General features: G+C 38.7%; 5 protein-coding genes across 6 annotated transcripts; 3 read left to right on the top strand and 2 right to left on the bottom strand.

The window, feature by feature from the left end:
* The first annotated feature begins 1,126 nt into the window (after positions 1–1,126).
* mtg1 (mitochondrial ribosome-associated GTPase 1) lies at positions 1,127–4,328 on the top strand. The gene is made up of 11 exons (XM_070542440.1): positions 1,127–1,348; positions 1,446–1,509; positions 2,121–2,226; positions 2,829–2,915; positions 3,000–3,056; positions 3,149–3,239; positions 3,320–3,381; positions 3,477–3,573; positions 3,712–3,793; positions 3,873–3,985; positions 4,107–4,328. The coding sequence occupies exons 1-11, from the start codon at positions 1,246–1,248 to the stop codon at positions 4,202–4,204; spliced, it is 960 nt and encodes a 319-aa protein (XP_070398541.1). The 5' UTR covers positions 1,127–1,245; the 3' UTR covers positions 4,205–4,328.
* Positions 4,329–5,823: 1,495 nt separating this feature from the next.
* On the bottom strand, positions 5,824–7,387 carry sprn (shadow of prion protein). Its single transcript, XM_015944242.3, has 2 exons — positions 7,266–7,387; positions 5,824–6,431 (listed from the first exon to the last, which is right to left on the bottom strand). Exon 2 carries the CDS (start codon positions 6,429–6,431, stop codon positions 5,964–5,966), a length of 468 nt encoding a protein of 155 aa, XP_015799728.1. The 5' UTR covers positions 7,266–7,387; the 3' UTR covers positions 5,824–5,963.
* Positions 7,388–7,621: 234 nt separating this feature from the next.
* Positions 7,622–11,473, top strand: echs1 (enoyl CoA hydratase, short chain, 1, mitochondrial). The gene is made up of 8 exons (XM_015944235.3): positions 7,622–7,931; positions 9,049–9,246; positions 9,333–9,460; positions 9,743–9,842; positions 9,917–10,021; positions 10,761–10,880; positions 10,974–11,041; positions 11,126–11,473. Exons 1-8 carry the CDS (start codon positions 7,838–7,840, stop codon positions 11,189–11,191), a joined length of 879 nt encoding a protein of 292 aa, XP_015799721.1. The 5' UTR covers positions 7,622–7,837; the 3' UTR covers positions 11,192–11,473.
* Positions 11,474–12,108: 635 nt separating this feature from the next.
* fuom (fucose mutarotase) lies at positions 12,109–13,670 on the top strand. Of its 2 annotated transcripts, none has more exons than XM_015944238.3 (6): positions 12,109–12,342; positions 12,531–12,599; positions 12,679–12,749; positions 12,853–12,951; positions 13,074–13,147; positions 13,328–13,670. In XM_015944238.3, exons 1-6 carry the CDS (start codon positions 12,258–12,260, stop codon positions 13,392–13,394), a joined length of 465 nt encoding a protein of 154 aa, XP_015799724.3. In that variant the 5' UTR covers positions 12,109–12,257; the 3' UTR covers positions 13,395–13,670. The 2 variants fall into 2 exon arrangements, with proteins under 2 accessions (XP_015799724.3, XP_015799725.3); XM_015944239.3 differs by having other exon boundaries at positions 12,853–12,939.
* On the bottom strand, positions 13,666–15,216 carry si:ch211-217g15.3 (uncharacterized). Its single transcript, XM_015944236.3, has 4 exons — positions 15,128–15,216; positions 14,999–15,047; positions 14,861–14,898; positions 13,666–14,402 (listed from the first exon to the last, which is right to left on the bottom strand). The coding sequence occupies exons 1-4, from the start codon at positions 15,133–15,135 to the stop codon at positions 13,805–13,807; spliced, it is 693 nt and encodes a 230-aa protein (XP_015799722.3). The 5' UTR covers positions 15,136–15,216; the 3' UTR covers positions 13,666–13,804.
* Positions 15,217–16,339: the final 1,123 nt, after the last annotated feature.

Below are 16,339 nucleotides of genomic sequence, written 5' to 3' on the forward strand. Positions count from 1 at the left end.
ACTGTCATATTGTGTTTTATTGCATGGACGGTTATATAAAACTATCAATTTGTCTGGCCAATTTTAATTTTTTTGAATTTATTTTTATCTTGAAAAATATAAAATCCAGTACAAATAAGTACTAGTCTAAAAACGTATTGTTAAGGTGTTTTAAATTCTGGTACTTTTCTTAATTCAACTTTAGAAACATAAACACTCGTCTTTCCAAATAATCCGATTTTTTAAAGAGCAAGTCAACCCCTACCAGAGTCTAACTCCACTCTCACTTCATGTTTGAAAAATGCAACACATGCTGTTGCCTGGCAGACCGAGAAGGCGGAGCTGCGAACAAATACACACAAACACAGGCTCACTACAGCATTGTGACATCATAATGTACCAGTTTACATCATAGCATACCTCTTAACCAATAGTGGTGGCAGATTTAAATTAAAATACAGAGCAGAGTTTTTACCTGACAACGGCACAACACTGCCAGTTTTAGGCAGAATATTTAAATTTTAACTAAGATGCACTGAAGTGCCAAATTATTGACGACACGTGTCTGCAGCACGATTAGACACTCGTTTATATAGTTTATCAGCAAAAAAAAGTTGATTTGGGGGTGACTTGCTCTTTAACCCTCTGATGCAAGAATTATGAGATCTTCAACCATGATTTTTTAAACAATTTTTTTCATTCATCTAGGTGTGAGTGAAACAAATTTCAACAAATATTTTTGTAACATTTTAATTTACAAATACTTTATTACATGTCCATCTCAGTGGACAGCGTGCATTCTGAACATGAAATATGTTGGCTTGCCTTACTGAAGTCCAAATGGAGGGGCTCACATGCAATAAAGTCTTCAACAGCTGTGTTTAATTGCAAAAATAAATAAATAACAATTTTGAGTACCTGTCCACTGTAGTGACCATTATGCATCAAAGCGTTAAGGATAAATTTCTGCTAAATTCAACGTAAAATGCTATAATGTGTGTGATACCTCTCTTTACTGACGTTACAAAAATCCCAGAAGTAATTGTGATATGTGTAATTACACGTTTGTCCAGCAGGGGAAGCGTTGTACCATTTTGAATGAAAGACGTGCGAAGAAGTCCAACTATGTAACGGAACGATTGATTTTCTTAACAGATTCAAGTCGGACTGTAAACAGTGTAGCACACTAGCATGACACCAATGTAGCATTTTCGTTTGTTTTTTGTAATTCTTGTTTTGGTTACTACCTTTAGCATAATAGTAGCCATGAAACTGTGTCAGGTCCTGCGTAATGTCGGCAAATTTCGAACTGTTTTCGACTTCGGTGGACGGGAAGTGGCTCATTGGTTCCCCGGACACATGGCTAAAGGTGATAAAAGTGGCCTCATATATTTATCCCATTTATGTTCGTTTGCTTGTGTCAAGTAAACGTTCAGACCTGCGTAACGGTGTCGTGTTGTTTAAAGGACTCAAACAGATGAAAGCCGGCCTGAAGAGTGTGGACTGCATCATAGAAATACATGATGCCAGAATATCCTTTTTACCTTTGAGAAGGTCGTCATAAATCTGAAATCAGGTTTTAACCAGCGACATACATATATAGTTTTAACTCGCATTTAATGAATTTACTATTGTCAGAAGTGAAATGTAAGTAGATGCGGGTGTTCTGTTGATTTAAAATGCGATATATTTGCTATAGAATATGTGTTTTGTGTTATGTATAACTGCAAAAAGAAAGAAGCCTAAATTTAGTGTCAAGCCTGTTCTTCCCCCAGAAATCTTGTATTTGTTGCTTAATATCAGAATGCCATATTAGATTATCTAAAAATGCTTTTATTCTGAAAAATAGAAACAGAAAAAAACTTTACATATGGGTAGAACATTATGAAACTTGGTTTATTTGATTTAAAAAGGATTTACAGAAACTGAACTATCCAAAAGTATGGGCCACATTTTTAAACTTTGGGATTTGACACAGTACTTCCTGCTCTTTATTTAATTTCATTTGCATTGTGTAGAATCTGTGATCAATACAAATTTAAGCGATACTTTCTTCAAAGATGTCTTAGAGCTTAATGAATAAAATGCTAAAGAGGGTCCTAACATCTCGATCTGACTTTTGCTTTTCTTAACATTCAGTAAATCCCTTTCTCTGGCAGAAACCCTTTGTTTCAGGACACACTGGATGTCAAACCACATCTGCTTATACTAAACAAGATGGACCTCTCTGATCTGTCTAACAAGCAGGTCTGAATCATTGCAGTTATTTTTGTTATTTGAATGTCTTAAAGCAGAAATATGGAGTTTTTTCTTCAGAGGGCACCATCTAGAGGTGAGAAAATGTATTGCACCCTAAGCCTCTCTCCCTACTTCAATGGTTACGACCAACAGCAGCGCCTCTAGCTCTTGAATGCTGACCACTAGCCGGCCGACAGAGCTAAAACAATTAGTATTCTCACATTAATCTTATATGTTTATAAAAGGTTTTAAGACTTCCTTGTCCATCTGAAATGTCCTTAACTGCATCAGTTCAAGTACTTCCGCACACGCTCTGGGATTGAAATCTGAATGTAGGCGGATGTCTAACGATATTGGTTAATGCTGATTGGTGCTCAATTCAAATTGCATGGAGCTCTATGGGGCAGGGGCGGTCTCAACAAGAAAACAAATTCACATATTGCCTACATTATGTCACAGTACAGGGTTAGACTATTATTTTACGGATTTCTAAAAGCTAATCCCACAGAGTGCCTGAAAGGGGGAAACTCCAGGTTGCTGCTTTAATGGATTTTATTTTTTCCAAAGTCAGTTTTAAAACAAATTCATATTTTGTTTTGACAAACTTCTAGAGGATCCTAAAGAAACTACAACAAGATGGAGTGAGGAATGTTCTCTTCACTGACTGTTTAAAGCAAAGAGATGACAACATCAAAAAGGTTAAAGTGGATCTTAAACTGTAAATAAATAAAAAGTGTCATTAGGAGTTTTACACTAACTTCTCATTTTGTTTTGTTCCGTAGTTGGCACCGATGATGGTCAAAATAATTGAGAACAGCCCTCGTTTTAACAGAGAGGAGGTCAGCACACAGTTTCCTGCTAGACTCAAAGACACTAATCCTAAATGTTGATGTCCTCAAAGAATGAGAGTCTAGTTCTGCGATTCTTTCAGAACACAAGTTACTGCCTGATGGTGATTGGAGTACCCAACGTGGGAAAGTCATCGCTTATTAACTCACTGAGGCGAACACACTTAAAAAAAGGTATTGTATAAAGTATTTGTTCATGTTATGACGTGTTGCTTCTGCTTATCTAAATGTTGTGATCTAATGCAACCTTTCAGGTCGTGCATCTCGGGTTGGTGGAGAGCCGGGAATAACTAGAGCGGTCCTGACTAAAATCCAGGTGTGTTTCTACAGGTTTTGTGGATCTGTTCTGATTATTAGTGTGTGTGTGCACGTGTATACACTCAGACCGAATTTGTCTGTCACTGTTCTCAGGTGTCTGAGAGACCCTTAATCTATCTGCTGGACACACCAGGAGTGCTACCTCCAAAAATTCAGAGCGTAGAAACAGGCATGAAGTTGGCATTGTGCGGTGAGCATTTTATTTACTGGTGTGTGTGTGTGTGTGTGTGTGTGTGTGTGTGTGTGCGTGCGTGCGTGCGTGCGTGTGTGTGTGTGTGTGTGCGTGTGTGGTTGTTGTGCTCTACAAACATTTGATGTTTTGCTCCAGGAACTATCCTGGATCATTTAGTGGGTGAAGACATTATTGCCGACTACCTGCTCTATTCTCTGAACAGACTTGGGAATTTCAGGTGTGAATTTTATGTTCTTTAAACATTATTTTGTACATGTTTAGCCCAGATTCTTCACTCTGTGAGTATTCATGTGCAGTTACGTGGAGAAATACGACCTCCCAGAGCCAAGCGACGACATCCAGTATGTTCTGAAACGCATCGCTGTGAAACTTCGAAAGACCCAGAAGGTCAAAGCCCTTACAGGAGTGGGTAAGAAAAGAGTGAAATAATTCCCTTTCTTCATTGCCCTTTGCACCAGAAACTTTTGTTTATTACATCTTTTACGTCATTTTGCCGAATATTTGCACTAAAAGCTGTTTTTCTCCTCCAGGAAACATCACCGTTACCATCCCGAACTACTCCGCAGCAGCTTACGATTTCATCAGAGCATTCAGGAAAGGAGAGCTGGGACCAGTATTGCTGGATTGATCTGACCTGTTTTATTTTTTTTATTTAGGCATCATCAGATGAGTATTCTGGTACTTGTGTCTGCCTTGATAAAATATAAAAATGAGATCATTGTATCTTTTGTAAATAAAATAAGGAAGTTTTATTCTTCAGTAATGTTCACTTTATAGATAAAAAAAAGTCAGCCATCTAGTGTAAACAGGGTGTTTATTAGCATGAAGACAATGATTACAAACTACAAAGTGTTGCAGATTATAATCAAGTGCGTTTATAGCTGTGGAACAGTCTGTTGCTCCTGAGAGGGGTCCTGGGAAATGATGAACACATCAGAAAAAACGCAGGTTAGAATTCCCATGTGCTGGAAAAAGGTAAGAAATAGATGATTGTGAGAATTACTGATAGTCTTTAAAACCAAAAGTAACTGAGAAAAAGATTTTAAGAATGTGATTTAAAAAACTCAGGTGGAAAAAAAACATTTAGCTGAAAAATAGCAAAAATAAAACTGACTGAGGTTGTAGACTCACATCCTTCTCTGAAAGCTAAAAAACACAAAACAGCAGCTTTAATGGTTCCAACATGGTTTCACTCATTAGGATGAGGCTTAGTTACAATGAAAATCTGCTAAGATTGGTGCAGAGTTTCATCAGAGCTCACTTAGCTTCTAAAATAAAATAAGAGGTGAGTTTGGCAGTAGAAGTGAAGTGAAACTAAACAGGCTCTAGAGCTTTTTTAAATTGTTGAATCAATACATGTGCAGTGGTCTCTGGTAGGAATGAATGCCTTGCGGGCCTTACTCGGGGCAAAGAAAGCCCAGAAGCACCTGGATCAACACTGACAAGTCTGCTGCAGCAGAGAGTGGCACAGTAGGGCAGGATTTGGAGTCTTCTTTCCTGATGTTTGGACATCTCTCCTCTGATTGGCTAACAGCAAAGCAACTACCACTGGCTCAGTTTCCTCTGCAACTGTGATGTTTCATCTCCACAAATTACACAAGCCTGTAGGAGTTGCTAATGCTAACAGTAAGCTTCTACCAGCAGAGATGTTCTCTGCTCTTTCCTGGATGCCAAAGGTTGGTTTACGCTTGACGCGTCCTGCCGTCTCTTCCTTTGGCCATTATTTCAGCTTTAGCTTCAAGAAAGTTTTGGCTGTAAACAACAAAGTGCGCATGTGCTGCCGGCAACTTCAGTAGATGTTAAGGTGGCTGGAAAGGGTCACCGCGCCTACACCGCAGCCACGGTAAACCCACCGAGATAATATATGTTGTAAAAAACAAGACGGTTATTATTATTGTCAACTTTTTTACCGGGGTTTATCGCTACACCGGTTACCGTGACAACCCTATTTCCACGTGAAATGTACATGCGTCAAGCTTAAACCTCCTTGTGAGTCAAGATTGGTGGGTCCATATATGTTTGGTGACAGTGTGATGTAGATCTGTGAGGATTTTGTAATCCCAGAGTTTCACTCTCTATTTTCTATCAAGCTATTGTAGGAGACTATTTTCATATTCAGCCTGCATGAAAACTCAGTGACTGATTATAATCATTAAAAATGGTTTTTCAGTGTTCCACACCTTTAATGTGTAGCTATTTATTTTTGATATGTTGGATAGGACAAAGTCTGTAGATAAAAGTGCACCCTTCATTTAGTGAAACGTGAGTGAATATTAGTAATGCACATTTATACATACAGTACAGTGATGTTCTGTCTCTTGTTGTTCCACTGACTTGTCATTTCTCAGATTCCTTCCTTTAGGCTGAAATAATCCTAAAATGCAACATTATAGTATAAAGTCCAGTACGAGGCCATGTGTTGTAGAAAACGTTGCAATGATGATCGAAACCACACGAAACAGAGCAGACCCGTGTTGGCTCGAGCTGGAGAACAGTGCATCAAAGTAATTGGTCCTGTTGAAGTAATCCAGCTCCTCATCGGAGCTGTCGGCGTTGCTGCGTCGGTAGGCGGACGCGTACCATTTCTCTGCCGTTAAAGCCACCGCTGCCCCGGCCGCTGCAGCACTCGCCACCCTCACCGGGGAGGTCCGCCCTGCTGCCCTGAACCGGGAGCGAGTCCCCCCGTAGGCACCTCCTCCTCGGTAGGTTCCAGCTGTGGAGCTGCGGGAGGGAGATCCACGAGAGGAGCCCCGGGACCCCCCACGACCTCCCTTACACAACGCAGGGTCACACAGGAAGGCAGAGAGCAGAAGGCAGGTCCAGCAGGTCGCGACAACCTGGTTCATCCCTGACATCTGTATGAGAATATAGATTTAAAAATACATTTTTGGTGTATGCGTGTAACTGCTCTGTCTTCTCGATCCCCCAGTGAGCCGTGATGGATGGCTGCTTATACTGAGCCAGGATCCTCTGGAGGTTTCTTCCTGTTTAAAGGGAGTTTTCCTCTCCACTGTCGCTACATGCTTGCTTAGAATGAGGATTGCTGTGAAGACACTGACACCAGTCAGTGATTTGATGCAATTTGCTGGGCTCCTTATTTAGGAAACTTCTGACTGGCTTAATGAACTGACCTGTACTGGAATGTTTACTATGTGAAGTGCCTTGAGACAACTCTTGTTGTGATTTGGCGCTTTATAAATACATTTGAATTGAATTTTAGCCATTAAAAATATAGTCATTAGATGTTAGGTGACGTACAAAATGTCATTAAATGATTTATCGATTGCCGTGACAACAAGTGATGATAAGCAGCTGGATTTCTTCACTGATAATTTATCAGTCATAAACACGGCCGTTCTTTCAAAGTGGGTCACTTAAAAATAAATATTGCGCACGAGAAAAACGCTGCTGGTCAAATCTATGTCCATAAACACAAACTACTCTCATATAATAATGAACACTGGTGAAAAGAAGCCATTGTTTTAAAAATTGTGTGCCTTGGTGATGTGTGGGGAAAAAACATAGTCACATCAATTAAACGTTTTTTTTCCAAGGAAAAGCAAACAAATGCATGCATGCATCCTGCCTCAAATTGGCCTATAAGCAGATGCCTGCGTCAATCGTCATAAATAGAAACATATGAACTGCATGCATAGCAGAGCAATGTTAAACACGACAACCTTCCGTACCTTGTGGTATTGTGCTCCTATCCTTGCTGATGTTGACACCAACTGGGAGGGAATTTAGGGGGATTGTTGCAAGCGATGCAGGCTCGTTCACGCAGACGAGAACGCGCAGCGCGCTCATAAGGTGCACGTCTATTTCGCGATTTCAAAGCAACGTGTTTGTCTTCTTGTGGTCCAAGATGTAACGAATTTTATATATTTTTCCATATTTCCTTTATTTTTAATCTTTCCTGCATTCGTATTTCCTCAAATTCGAAATTGTTGGTTTAAAATACCAAATGTTGAGTATAATAGCGAGTTTCACTACTGAAGTTAACAAAAATAATAAATTTGGTTTTGCATGTCATGGACAACGCAGAAATGTTCATTCAACTCATTAGAAAGAAATATATCAATTAAAGGCGGTAACTATGGGGACTACACTTTTTGTTATACCGTGAACGGACGGCAGGCGGCAGCACCACGAGGTACTTAACGTAACCATACAACAACAAAAATGCAAAAACAACGAAGAAGGAAAAGTGCAGGACACAGGCTGCAAGTGACCCAGAAGCATAGTTCAGTGTTTTTTTGTTATGATGTCGTTCCTCTGCAGAAGTGCTGCTTTCCTTCTGAAGTCCTCCAGAGCAGCGCCGGCTCTCCTGTCCAGTAGCCGCCTCTACAGCTCAGGTCTGTGGTCCGAAACCAATCGTTGTTCCTGTGGCTGCATGGTTTAGCTCCACGTCTTAGGACAAGAAAACTGCGTCACTGAACGTGACAGCAAACAAACTACCTCACGTAGGAACTGCACCACGCTGCAGCTTGTATTTAACTGGGATTTTTTGTTACAGGAAACTTTCCTTCTTTATTAGAAATTTAAACCGCATGAACAGTTTTTTTTTTACCAAAAAATAAATGCATGTGACATGCCAGTTGGGGATAAATAACAATTTATTGCTTGATTTGTTTAGTTAATATTTTTTTAATGAAAAATGTAGTAGTATGTGTATGGGGTAACATTTGTAAAGTCAGTCATAATTTAACAGCAGTATTTTGGATTATTTAATTACCATAATTTTAAAAAATGGGAGTTAAATTTTCAGTCATATTTTCACAATGCTATTCATTTATAAATGTTAAAGTTCTCAAATAAATAATTAGTTAACAAGCTAAATATTTAATTTACAGTAAAATATTTATTTAACAAAATAAATATTTAGGTCCAGGTCTAACCTTAATATTTAGTTTGTAAAATAAACTTTAAATTTACTAACTAAATATTTAATTTGTTGCTAAATAGTTTACAAACCAAATTAAACATGTATTTTCCAAAATAAGAATATAGATCCCAGTTAAATATTTATTTTGGAGCTAAACATGTACTTTGCAAAATCAATATTTAGGTGTAGCCCCAAAATAAATATTTAGCTGGTATCTAAATATTTTTTTTGGAAAAATAAATATTTAATTTGGAGCTCAGTATTTGGTTTAAAAACTATATTTTTTTATACTAAATATATAATTTTAATTGTTAATTTTATTATTAAAGTAGTTTGTAAAATAAATATTTAACTCTAAATTAGATATTTAGCTTGCTAACAAAAAATCTAGGTGGGATCTTTAAAATATATAAATGTATGAATAACATGATGAAAATTTGACTTTTAAAAATTAACTCCCAAATATTATTTTTTAATTTCTCTTGTGATTGGCTAAATAATCCAAAATACTGCTGTTAAATTATGACTCTTAGACTTTACAAATGGCACCTTGTAGTGTGTGACCTGAGCATAACTTTTTCTTTTAGGAGGTCAGTATGAGTATATCCTGGTGGAAAAGCGAGGCGAGCAGAGCAACGTGGGCTTCATTCAGCTTAACCGACCCAAAGCTCTGAACGCTCTCTGTGATGGTCTGATGTTGGAGATGGAAAGGGCACTAGATGCTTTTGAAGCTGATGCAGACGTCGGAGCCATTGTCATCACCGGTAGTGAGAGAGCCTTCGCTGGTGAGAAATCCAGTTATTCATTTATTTGGTCTTTTGTTGGCAGACATTTCAGATGGTTGTGTTGACTTTTGTCGTTCTCTGTTCAGCCGGTGCCGACATTAAAGAGATGCAAAATCGAACCTTTCAAGAGTGCTACGGAGGAAACTTCCTTGTGCATTGGAACCGAGTGTCCACAGTAAAGAAGCCTGTGATTGCAGCTGTTAATGGATTTGCTGTAGGTGTCACATTACTGGATGTGTATTCATCAAACACATCTTAACAAAACCAGGATTATTAGTAGTAGTTCATTTAAGATTGCTTTGAAAATCTTAAAAAACACATTTGATCCTGTCTGTGCATCTGACAGTTATTGTGTTGAAGGAAGTGAAATCCTAATTTCACCTCTGAACTTCTGCTCTTCGTAATGTAAACATTTTAAAAGCATATAAACCTACAAAAAGTGAAAGTTCCATTAAATATTTTGACTCCTGGTTCTGGATCTTTGTTCTTGTTCCAGCTGGGTGGAGGCTGCGAGCTCGCCATGATGTGTGACATCATCTACGCAGGAGAGAAGGCTCAGTTTGGCCAACCCGAAATTCTACTGGGCACAATTCCTGGTAAAAACAAACAAAAAAATGTTTTTCTGTCCATGCCGGTGTTTTTGGATCCACTCTGACTTCTCTGCTTGCAGGAGCGGGCGGCACCCAGAGGCTCACTCGCGCTGTTGGCAAATCTCTGGCAATGGAATTGGTACTGACAGGAGACAGGATTAATGCTCAGGAGGCAAAGCAATCAGGTACCAACGATGTCAGAAGTCACGTTTAGTTAAAAGTTAAGTTTTCAAACAGATCGTTCTCATTTAAACCCTCTCTGATGCTTACACAAACATGTTTTAAGAACAAATTAGTGGCAATAAATTGCAGACACACTTCAGTAAACAGGAAAGGCTATAAAAATCCTTACGTGAGTCTGTAATAGTCCACCTGTCCTGATACAGGGTATCCGCGGGTCCTTGAAACGTCTTAAATTTGCTTTTCTGAATTTAAGGTCTTAAAAATGACAAATAATACTTCAATAGAGTTTCCAAAGGTCTTAAATTACCAAAGACCCAATAAACGAAATGATTTTATTTCTATAAAAATTTCGTGAATTTCTAGTTAGTGTTCAGCATTTTTTGTGTACGATGTTGGCGTAAGCGGAACCGTACACATTCAGCTGGTTGTGAAAGGGGGCTTTTTTTAGATGAGCACGTTAGCTGGTTAAGCTAGCGGGAGCTTGCGCCATGGGGAAGTGCAAGTTTAATGGTAATTGGATGGCTAATCCCACATTCGCGACGTGGTTAGCACCGGTTCCAGGCAATAGCTGGAAATTATAGCTTAAATTTAATTTAAAAATAGCTTATATTTAGTCAAAGTGGCCTTAAAAAAGTCTTAAAAAGTCTTAAATTTGGCTCCCTTAAACCTGCAGATACCCTGCTGATAAACTGACATGTATTTACTTTTAAAACCTGACATAGTGGCTTTGTGTGCTTCCAGGTTTGGTGAGTAAAATCTATCCCGTGGATCAGCTGGTATCTGAAGCTGTTAAATGTGGTGAGAAAATTGCTGCCAATTCAAAGCTCATCAGCACTATGGCTAAAGAGGCCGTCAACGCAGGTTTGTGATGAGTTTTATGGTCATTTACAAACTCAAATGTTTGTTTTTTTTGTTGTATGTTTTGTCTTGATTTCCTTCTTCATGCAACTGCAGCTTTTGAACTGACTTTAGCTGAGGGGAATCGCTTGGAGAAGCGTTTATTCCACGCTACATTTGCAACCGTGAGTTGAAGAGCCTTTTTTGTTAGTTTGTGGAAAGATTGATTCTCTAACAGTAGATTTAATTTCCTCTTTTCCCCCTTACAGGATGACCGTAAAGAAGGCATGACTGCCTTTGTAGAGAAAAGAAAAGCCCATTTCAAGGACAAGTAGAAACAAAGTGTTTGCTGATCACCTCCTAATTTAAAAATCGTGACTGTAATGCAGCAAGCAGACTGAATATTGGCATTCAGCACAAAAAGTTCCAGTAAATCCTGGCCTGCTGGAGTGTAATAATACAATCATGTCCAGCCTGATTGGAGGAGGTTTGATCTGATAACTGGTGTAGCCTGTGTGTGACAGGAGTCAGTCTGGATGACTTGTATTAAATTTGCCTTTTCTTTTTTAAATGTATGTTTTCTGTGTAGGTTTTACTAATAAAGCTAATGATTTTCACCAGTGCTATCAGCGTGTGTCATGAAGTGCTCAGAAGATACATAATACATGCTATAATTATTGTATTAGGGTACTTTATACCACACTATCTTAATATGATGCAGCGCAAATGTTTACTCCATATTTAGTCATCAAGAAGCAGTCATACTGGATATTTTACTGTCTGAAATGTACATTAAAATCAGTGAGCACTAGATGGTGTTCTTGTGAAGTTTCAGTAAACCTCACCAAAATGTGTTAAGTGAGCATTTTATTTAGGGTTTAGAGATTTGAGTAAAAATAAAGTACAATAGTTAAATATTTAAAATTGGTTATATACGTTTTTATTATTATTATTGATAGCACTTGTACTGTCATACTGATAAATATCCACATTAGCAGCAAAACTGATTATAAATTAGAGCTTTATGACAAAATAACAAACAACGAGAAAAATGGCGATATTTTAATTTATTGCGCGTGTGAAGCGTCTTGTGATAAAAGCCTTTATGGCGTAAACGAAGACAAAAACGGGAGAAGTGACTGCTCTCGCTTCACAATAACTTCCGGTTCTCTGAATTTCGTAATTGTTTGGTCTGTCATTGAATTAACTTAGAAAATCGTTTGTTTAAACCCGAAATTTTACTTAATTTTCAATAGAGCATAAAGCCACAGCCCCCTAATCTACTTTTGATGTCTAAAGTTTAGCTAACAGGTGTCACGAGCCCAAACAAAGGCGGAAGTTACTGGAGTCAGTCCTCTTGCTTCACCCCCATCTTTGATTGTCAGCTCCTCGACCGTGAGTATGGTTGTCCTGAAAGGAATCCCTTCTGTTTTATCACCTGATTTGCTTTATGTTCTCGCGAAAATGGGTCATGGCGATGAGCTGGGTATGATATATAACTTTACACACACTCCATGAGTTAGCACGCACAGGCATTGCTATTTGAATAGACCGATGGCAGAGGAAAAAAGTATTAGCTGTTTGTGTCAACCCATATCTGTGACGTCAACACTAGAAAATTCAAGATGACTAACGAGTTTATTTTATATTTAATTAGCATTTTATATTCTCTAGTGCTTGCAGATTCTAATTTTCCTGCGTCTTCTGTTTGTGCATTTGGCCCAAAGGAGATCAGGGCTGATGGTATGTTCCTACCTAGAAATAAAAGTCACGTGACCCTTGTGTTTAGTCCTTGTTTATTCTGAGTGTGATTCTTTTGTAGGTTTGGGAATCCCACAACTTTTAAAGGCCATTTTAAAGCTGTTGCCCCTGGATACATATGTCCCTCATCCAGTACAACACACACAGCATCGCAAATGTTACCTTATTGAAACGTTTTTGTGAGTTTAGATATTTTTCACATAATGTTTTGTGTTTTCCTCTTATGTTTTCTCAGGCAGCGGTCATGGATCTAGTGGACAGCGACAAACTCAAAGGTTTAGCTGTCCCTGTGTGGGACGTATACACACAGCTCCTAAAGCAGGCAGGATCTCACGTAGGACCCCACTGAATGTTTAAAGGCAGCTAGTGTAGATTTTAATATCTACCATCATCATCATATATATATAAGTTAATTTTTTGTTTTGTTTTTCATTTGTGCATTGTGTTTATACGCAGGCTCCTTTAGAGAAAGTGGAGAGATTTGCTTTTTATGAACGAGCCAAGAAGACATATGCCATTGTGGCAACAGGGTGCGTATTCTTAGCCTTTATTCACAAATGTCAGTCTGAATTTATTCATTTGTAAAATTGCCAACATTTGTTAGTGATAAAACCTTATATTTTCATGTATCAGTTCCTGAATAAACTTTGCGTTTCTGCATAAATAAAATAAAAAAAGTTGTCAAACATGAATGTTTTTATTGTTTTCAGGGAAACTGCTCTTTATGGAAACCTGATACTGAAGAAGGGCGTTCTTGCTGCTGAGCAGCTTGATTGAAGCACAAATATTTTTATGTACCTCTTAAATATTTATTTCATGCCTTTTATAAACTATATAATTCAGTGATCTCAGTCATTATTGTAATTGTTTGTTCCAATCAAATGTGCATTTCCAGAGTATTTAATTGGATGCTGTATGTTTAAACGTGTTCAGAAAATGGGGGAAATCTATTAAAACTGTAAATGTGATGTGTTTCATTTGTGATTCCTACACATCAGATATGATTTTATATTTTTCTTTTTTCTCTTCAAGTAATAAAGCATGAAACTTTGACGAGTGCTAATACATTCTTTTATATGAAGAAATGTGTATTCTGATATATGTTTGCTCGTTACAGATGTTTTAATAGAATCAAACAACAGCTGTGATTTATTAATGACATACATTCCTGATGAGTCATCACAGGATCACTGATGATAGAGTGGATCCAGATCTTCCTCTGGCTCACTGTACTTCCTCTCAAATGGCAAATCAACAAGAGCTGCAGCTTTACTGTCGACTTGGAGAAGGACTTCCATGGGGACGTCTTTGTGGTAAAGGTCATCCATGTCTTCCTCGGGCTGAAGGTAGAGCCTTGTTGCTCTCCTGCTGCCCGATGGAAGCTCGTCCTTATCTGTCTCAGGTTGATGGGGAATGCCAACAACTTCAACTTTGTCTTCAGCTGCTAATGGAGCAAACTTCTCTCCTAATTTTTTGTTGTCTTCATTCCAAACCACCTCAGGCTGTTCTTTAACCACTTCAGCAAAAACTGGATCAATGCCAACTCTATCTTCCACTACTTCCTGTTTCATCTTGGTACTTATAGGGACTTCTGCAGCAGGATCCAGGATTTGAGCATGAAGCTCAGCTGATGAAGGATGGTGCAGCTTTTCCAAGTCCTCCTTCACATTTGGGTAATTCTTCCAAATCTGCATCCCGGGATGGATCGCATACTGAACACCATCAGTGTCCTCTGGAGGTTTTACTTCCACTTCCCAGGACAGCTTCCCATTCTCATGTAAGGACCTAAAAAATGAAATCATGAAATCCACGTCTTCACCATTATTTTAACTTTAAAGAGCAAGTCACCCCTAAATCAACTTGTTTTTGCTGCTCAACTATATAAATGAGTGTCTATTCGTGCTGTAGACATGCATAGTCAATCATTTGGCACTTAAGTGCATCTTAGTTCAAATGTAAATATTCTGCATAAAACTCAATGTAGTGCCTTCTTTAGGAAAAAATTGCGCTGCTTTTGAATTTAAATCTGCCATCGCTATTGGCTATGAGGTACACTGTGACGTTAGCTGGTACATTATGATGTCACAATGTTGTTGTGAGCCTTGTGAGTTTAATAGTGGCTCCACCATCTTGGTTTGCCAGGCAGCAGCATTTGTTGCATTTTTCAAACAGGAAGTGGGAGTGGAGTAAGATTGCGGTAGGGGGTGACTTGCTCTTTAAGTTTAGGAAAATAGCCACTTTACCTTACTGCATCCTCAAAAGCTTCATTTGTGAGTTTATTCTGAAGAAGAGAACACAGATAACATAAGTGTCACTGAAAAATAGAGCTAAATATGTTTCCAGCTTGTGTGAGCCTATAAAAGCAGAGCGACAATACGTACCCAGGGCTTTGCTGTGACGCCAAGTAACAGCAAAACACTTACAAAAACTCTATGGGTGAAAAACAAGTCTGAATTCATCCTTACAGTTAAAATTGTGTCACAGACAAATGAGATTTTACATTTTCTTACCTGAACATGATTTTGCTGTCAGCTCGATGTCCTACACAAAGCAACGTTCCCTCTGCTATGGAAAAGGAGCAAAGATCCAACCATAAATCTGCTGTTAGGTTGACCTTTGTCATGGTATTAACTCTGTAAGTGGCACTCCACTCACTTGTTTTATGATTAACGTTAATTATCATAACAAATCTTTATCATGCAGAAACAAAAACTCTTATCTGCTTGTAAATGTCAATTATGGACATTTTAGTCCCTGTGTAATGTTATTCTAATTATTGAAAGTTAAAGGTTGAATGTGTAACACAAACACCATAGCAACATCTGGGTGAAGGTTGCAGTTGCAACAGTAGAACAGAGTTTCCAGCTTCGGGATGACAGGTTCACTGCCGATATGTTAGGTGAGGGCCGGAATATGCTTGCTGTTTAACCTCGCCTCGCCTTGGTGCAGACAGCAGACTGCGTTTGATCTCATACTTACTGCTACATGACACCAAGCCCCATGATTCGGATCTGGATGTGAAGCAAAGCAGGGAGTGTCAAAAATTGCAGTTCCGCCCTCATCCGCTGGGGGCTGGTATCAGAAGCGAGCAAATCCCCATTGACTCCCATGTTAAAAATACCAATTTCACAGCAGAAATAAACATGTTAACAGCCTGGTTCCAAAACACGTTTTAGGTTTAATAGATCTAGTTTACACTCATGACAACTCTGAGGGGGGGTGAACTTTTTAGTCACTCTTCTGTTTAAGTGTATTAAATGCCTAAAATTCAGAATAATTAATGTGCATCAGACCCACATGACTGCAGAGCTAGCTCCGGGCAAGGCCTCAGCCTGAGCCTCGGCCTCGCCTGGAAACTGTTTGTGCAATTGTTGGACGAAATGACTTTCTGTGGCATTAATTGCACTAATAGAGCGTCCAAGGAGTCTCCACTTCATTTTTTTCAGTAAGTAAAATTACCGTATACCGTATTTATGTATTTTAGGTCACTGCTGAGCTGAGCTTAGATTTTAACATGTACTGTTTAACCATGAAATCTAAATGTAATAGGGTAAAACCCAGTGCATTTAACATAACGCTGCATTTTTGAAAATGGGTTGACATATGAAATGTTGGTGGAGCTGGGTTCCGACTATCAGTGTGGTCCCCTCCCCTCAGTGGCAGCTCGGCGCATCTCTTGCCGGGTTGTGGAGCTCTTGGATGGAAACCTCTGTGGTCCACAC

The sequence above is a fragment of the Nothobranchius furzeri genome, chromosome 12 (assembly GCF_043380555.1).
Source record: "Nothobranchius furzeri strain GRZ-AD chromosome 12, NfurGRZ-RIMD1, whole genome shotgun sequence".
Lineage (NCBI taxonomy): Eukaryota > Metazoa > Chordata > Actinopteri > Cyprinodontiformes > Nothobranchiidae > Nothobranchius > Nothobranchius furzeri.

What these genes read in the sequence shown, in the direction of transcription:
- fuom (XM_015944238.3), top strand. Translation starts at nt 12,258, where the DNA reads ATGGTTGTCCTGAAAGGAATCCCTTCTGTTTTATCACCTGATTTGCTT. An exon ending in AAAGGAGATCAGGGCTGATG is followed by an intron (nt 12,600 to 12,678) that starts GTATGTTCCTAC and finishes ATTCTTTTGTAG; the next exon opens with GTTTGGGAATCCCACAACTT. An exon ending in ATACATATGTCCCTCATCCA is followed by an intron (nt 12,750 to 12,852) that starts GTACAACACACA and finishes ATGTTTTCTCAG; the next exon opens with GCAGCGGTCATGGATCTAGT.
- si:ch211-217g15.3 (XM_015944236.3), bottom strand. An exon ending in GCGTCACAGCAAAGCCCTGG is followed by an intron (nt 14,899 to 14,998) that starts GTACGTATTGTC and finishes TCTCTTCTTCAG; the next exon opens with AATAAACTCACAAATGAAGC. An exon ending in GCTTTTGAGGATGCAGTAAG is followed by an intron (nt 14,403 to 14,860) that starts GTAAAGTGGCTA and finishes TTCATTTTTTAG; the next exon opens with GTCCTTACATGAGAATGGGA.
- echs1 (XM_015944235.3), top strand. Translation starts at nt 7,838, where the DNA reads ATGATGTCGTTCCTCTGCAGAAGTGCTGCTTTCCTTCTGAAGTCCTCC. An exon ending in TAGTGAGAGAGCCTTCGCTG is followed by an intron (nt 9,247 to 9,332) that starts GTGAGAAATCCA and finishes TTCTCTGTTCAG; the next exon opens with CCGGTGCCGACATTAAAGAG. An exon ending in TCAGGAGGCAAAGCAATCAG is followed by an intron (nt 10,022 to 10,760) that starts GTACCAACGATG and finishes GTGTGCTTCCAG; the next exon opens with GTTTGGTGAGTAAAATCTAT.
- mtg1 (XM_070542440.1), top strand. Translation starts at nt 1,246, where the DNA reads ATGAAACTGTGTCAGGTCCTGCGTAATGTCGGCAAATTTCGAACTGTT. An exon ending in CCCCGGACACATGGCTAAAG is followed by an intron (nt 1,349 to 1,445) that starts GTGATAAAAGTG and finishes TGTTGTTTAAAG; the next exon opens with GACTCAAACAGATGAAAGCC. An exon ending in CTCGTTTTAACAGAGAGGAG is followed by an intron (nt 3,057 to 3,148) that starts GTCAGCACACAG and finishes CGATTCTTTCAG; the next exon opens with AACACAAGTTACTGCCTGAT.
- sprn (XM_015944242.3), bottom strand. Translation starts at nt 6,431, where the DNA reads ATGTCAGGGATGAACCAGGTTGTCGCGACCTGCTGGACCTGCCTTCTG.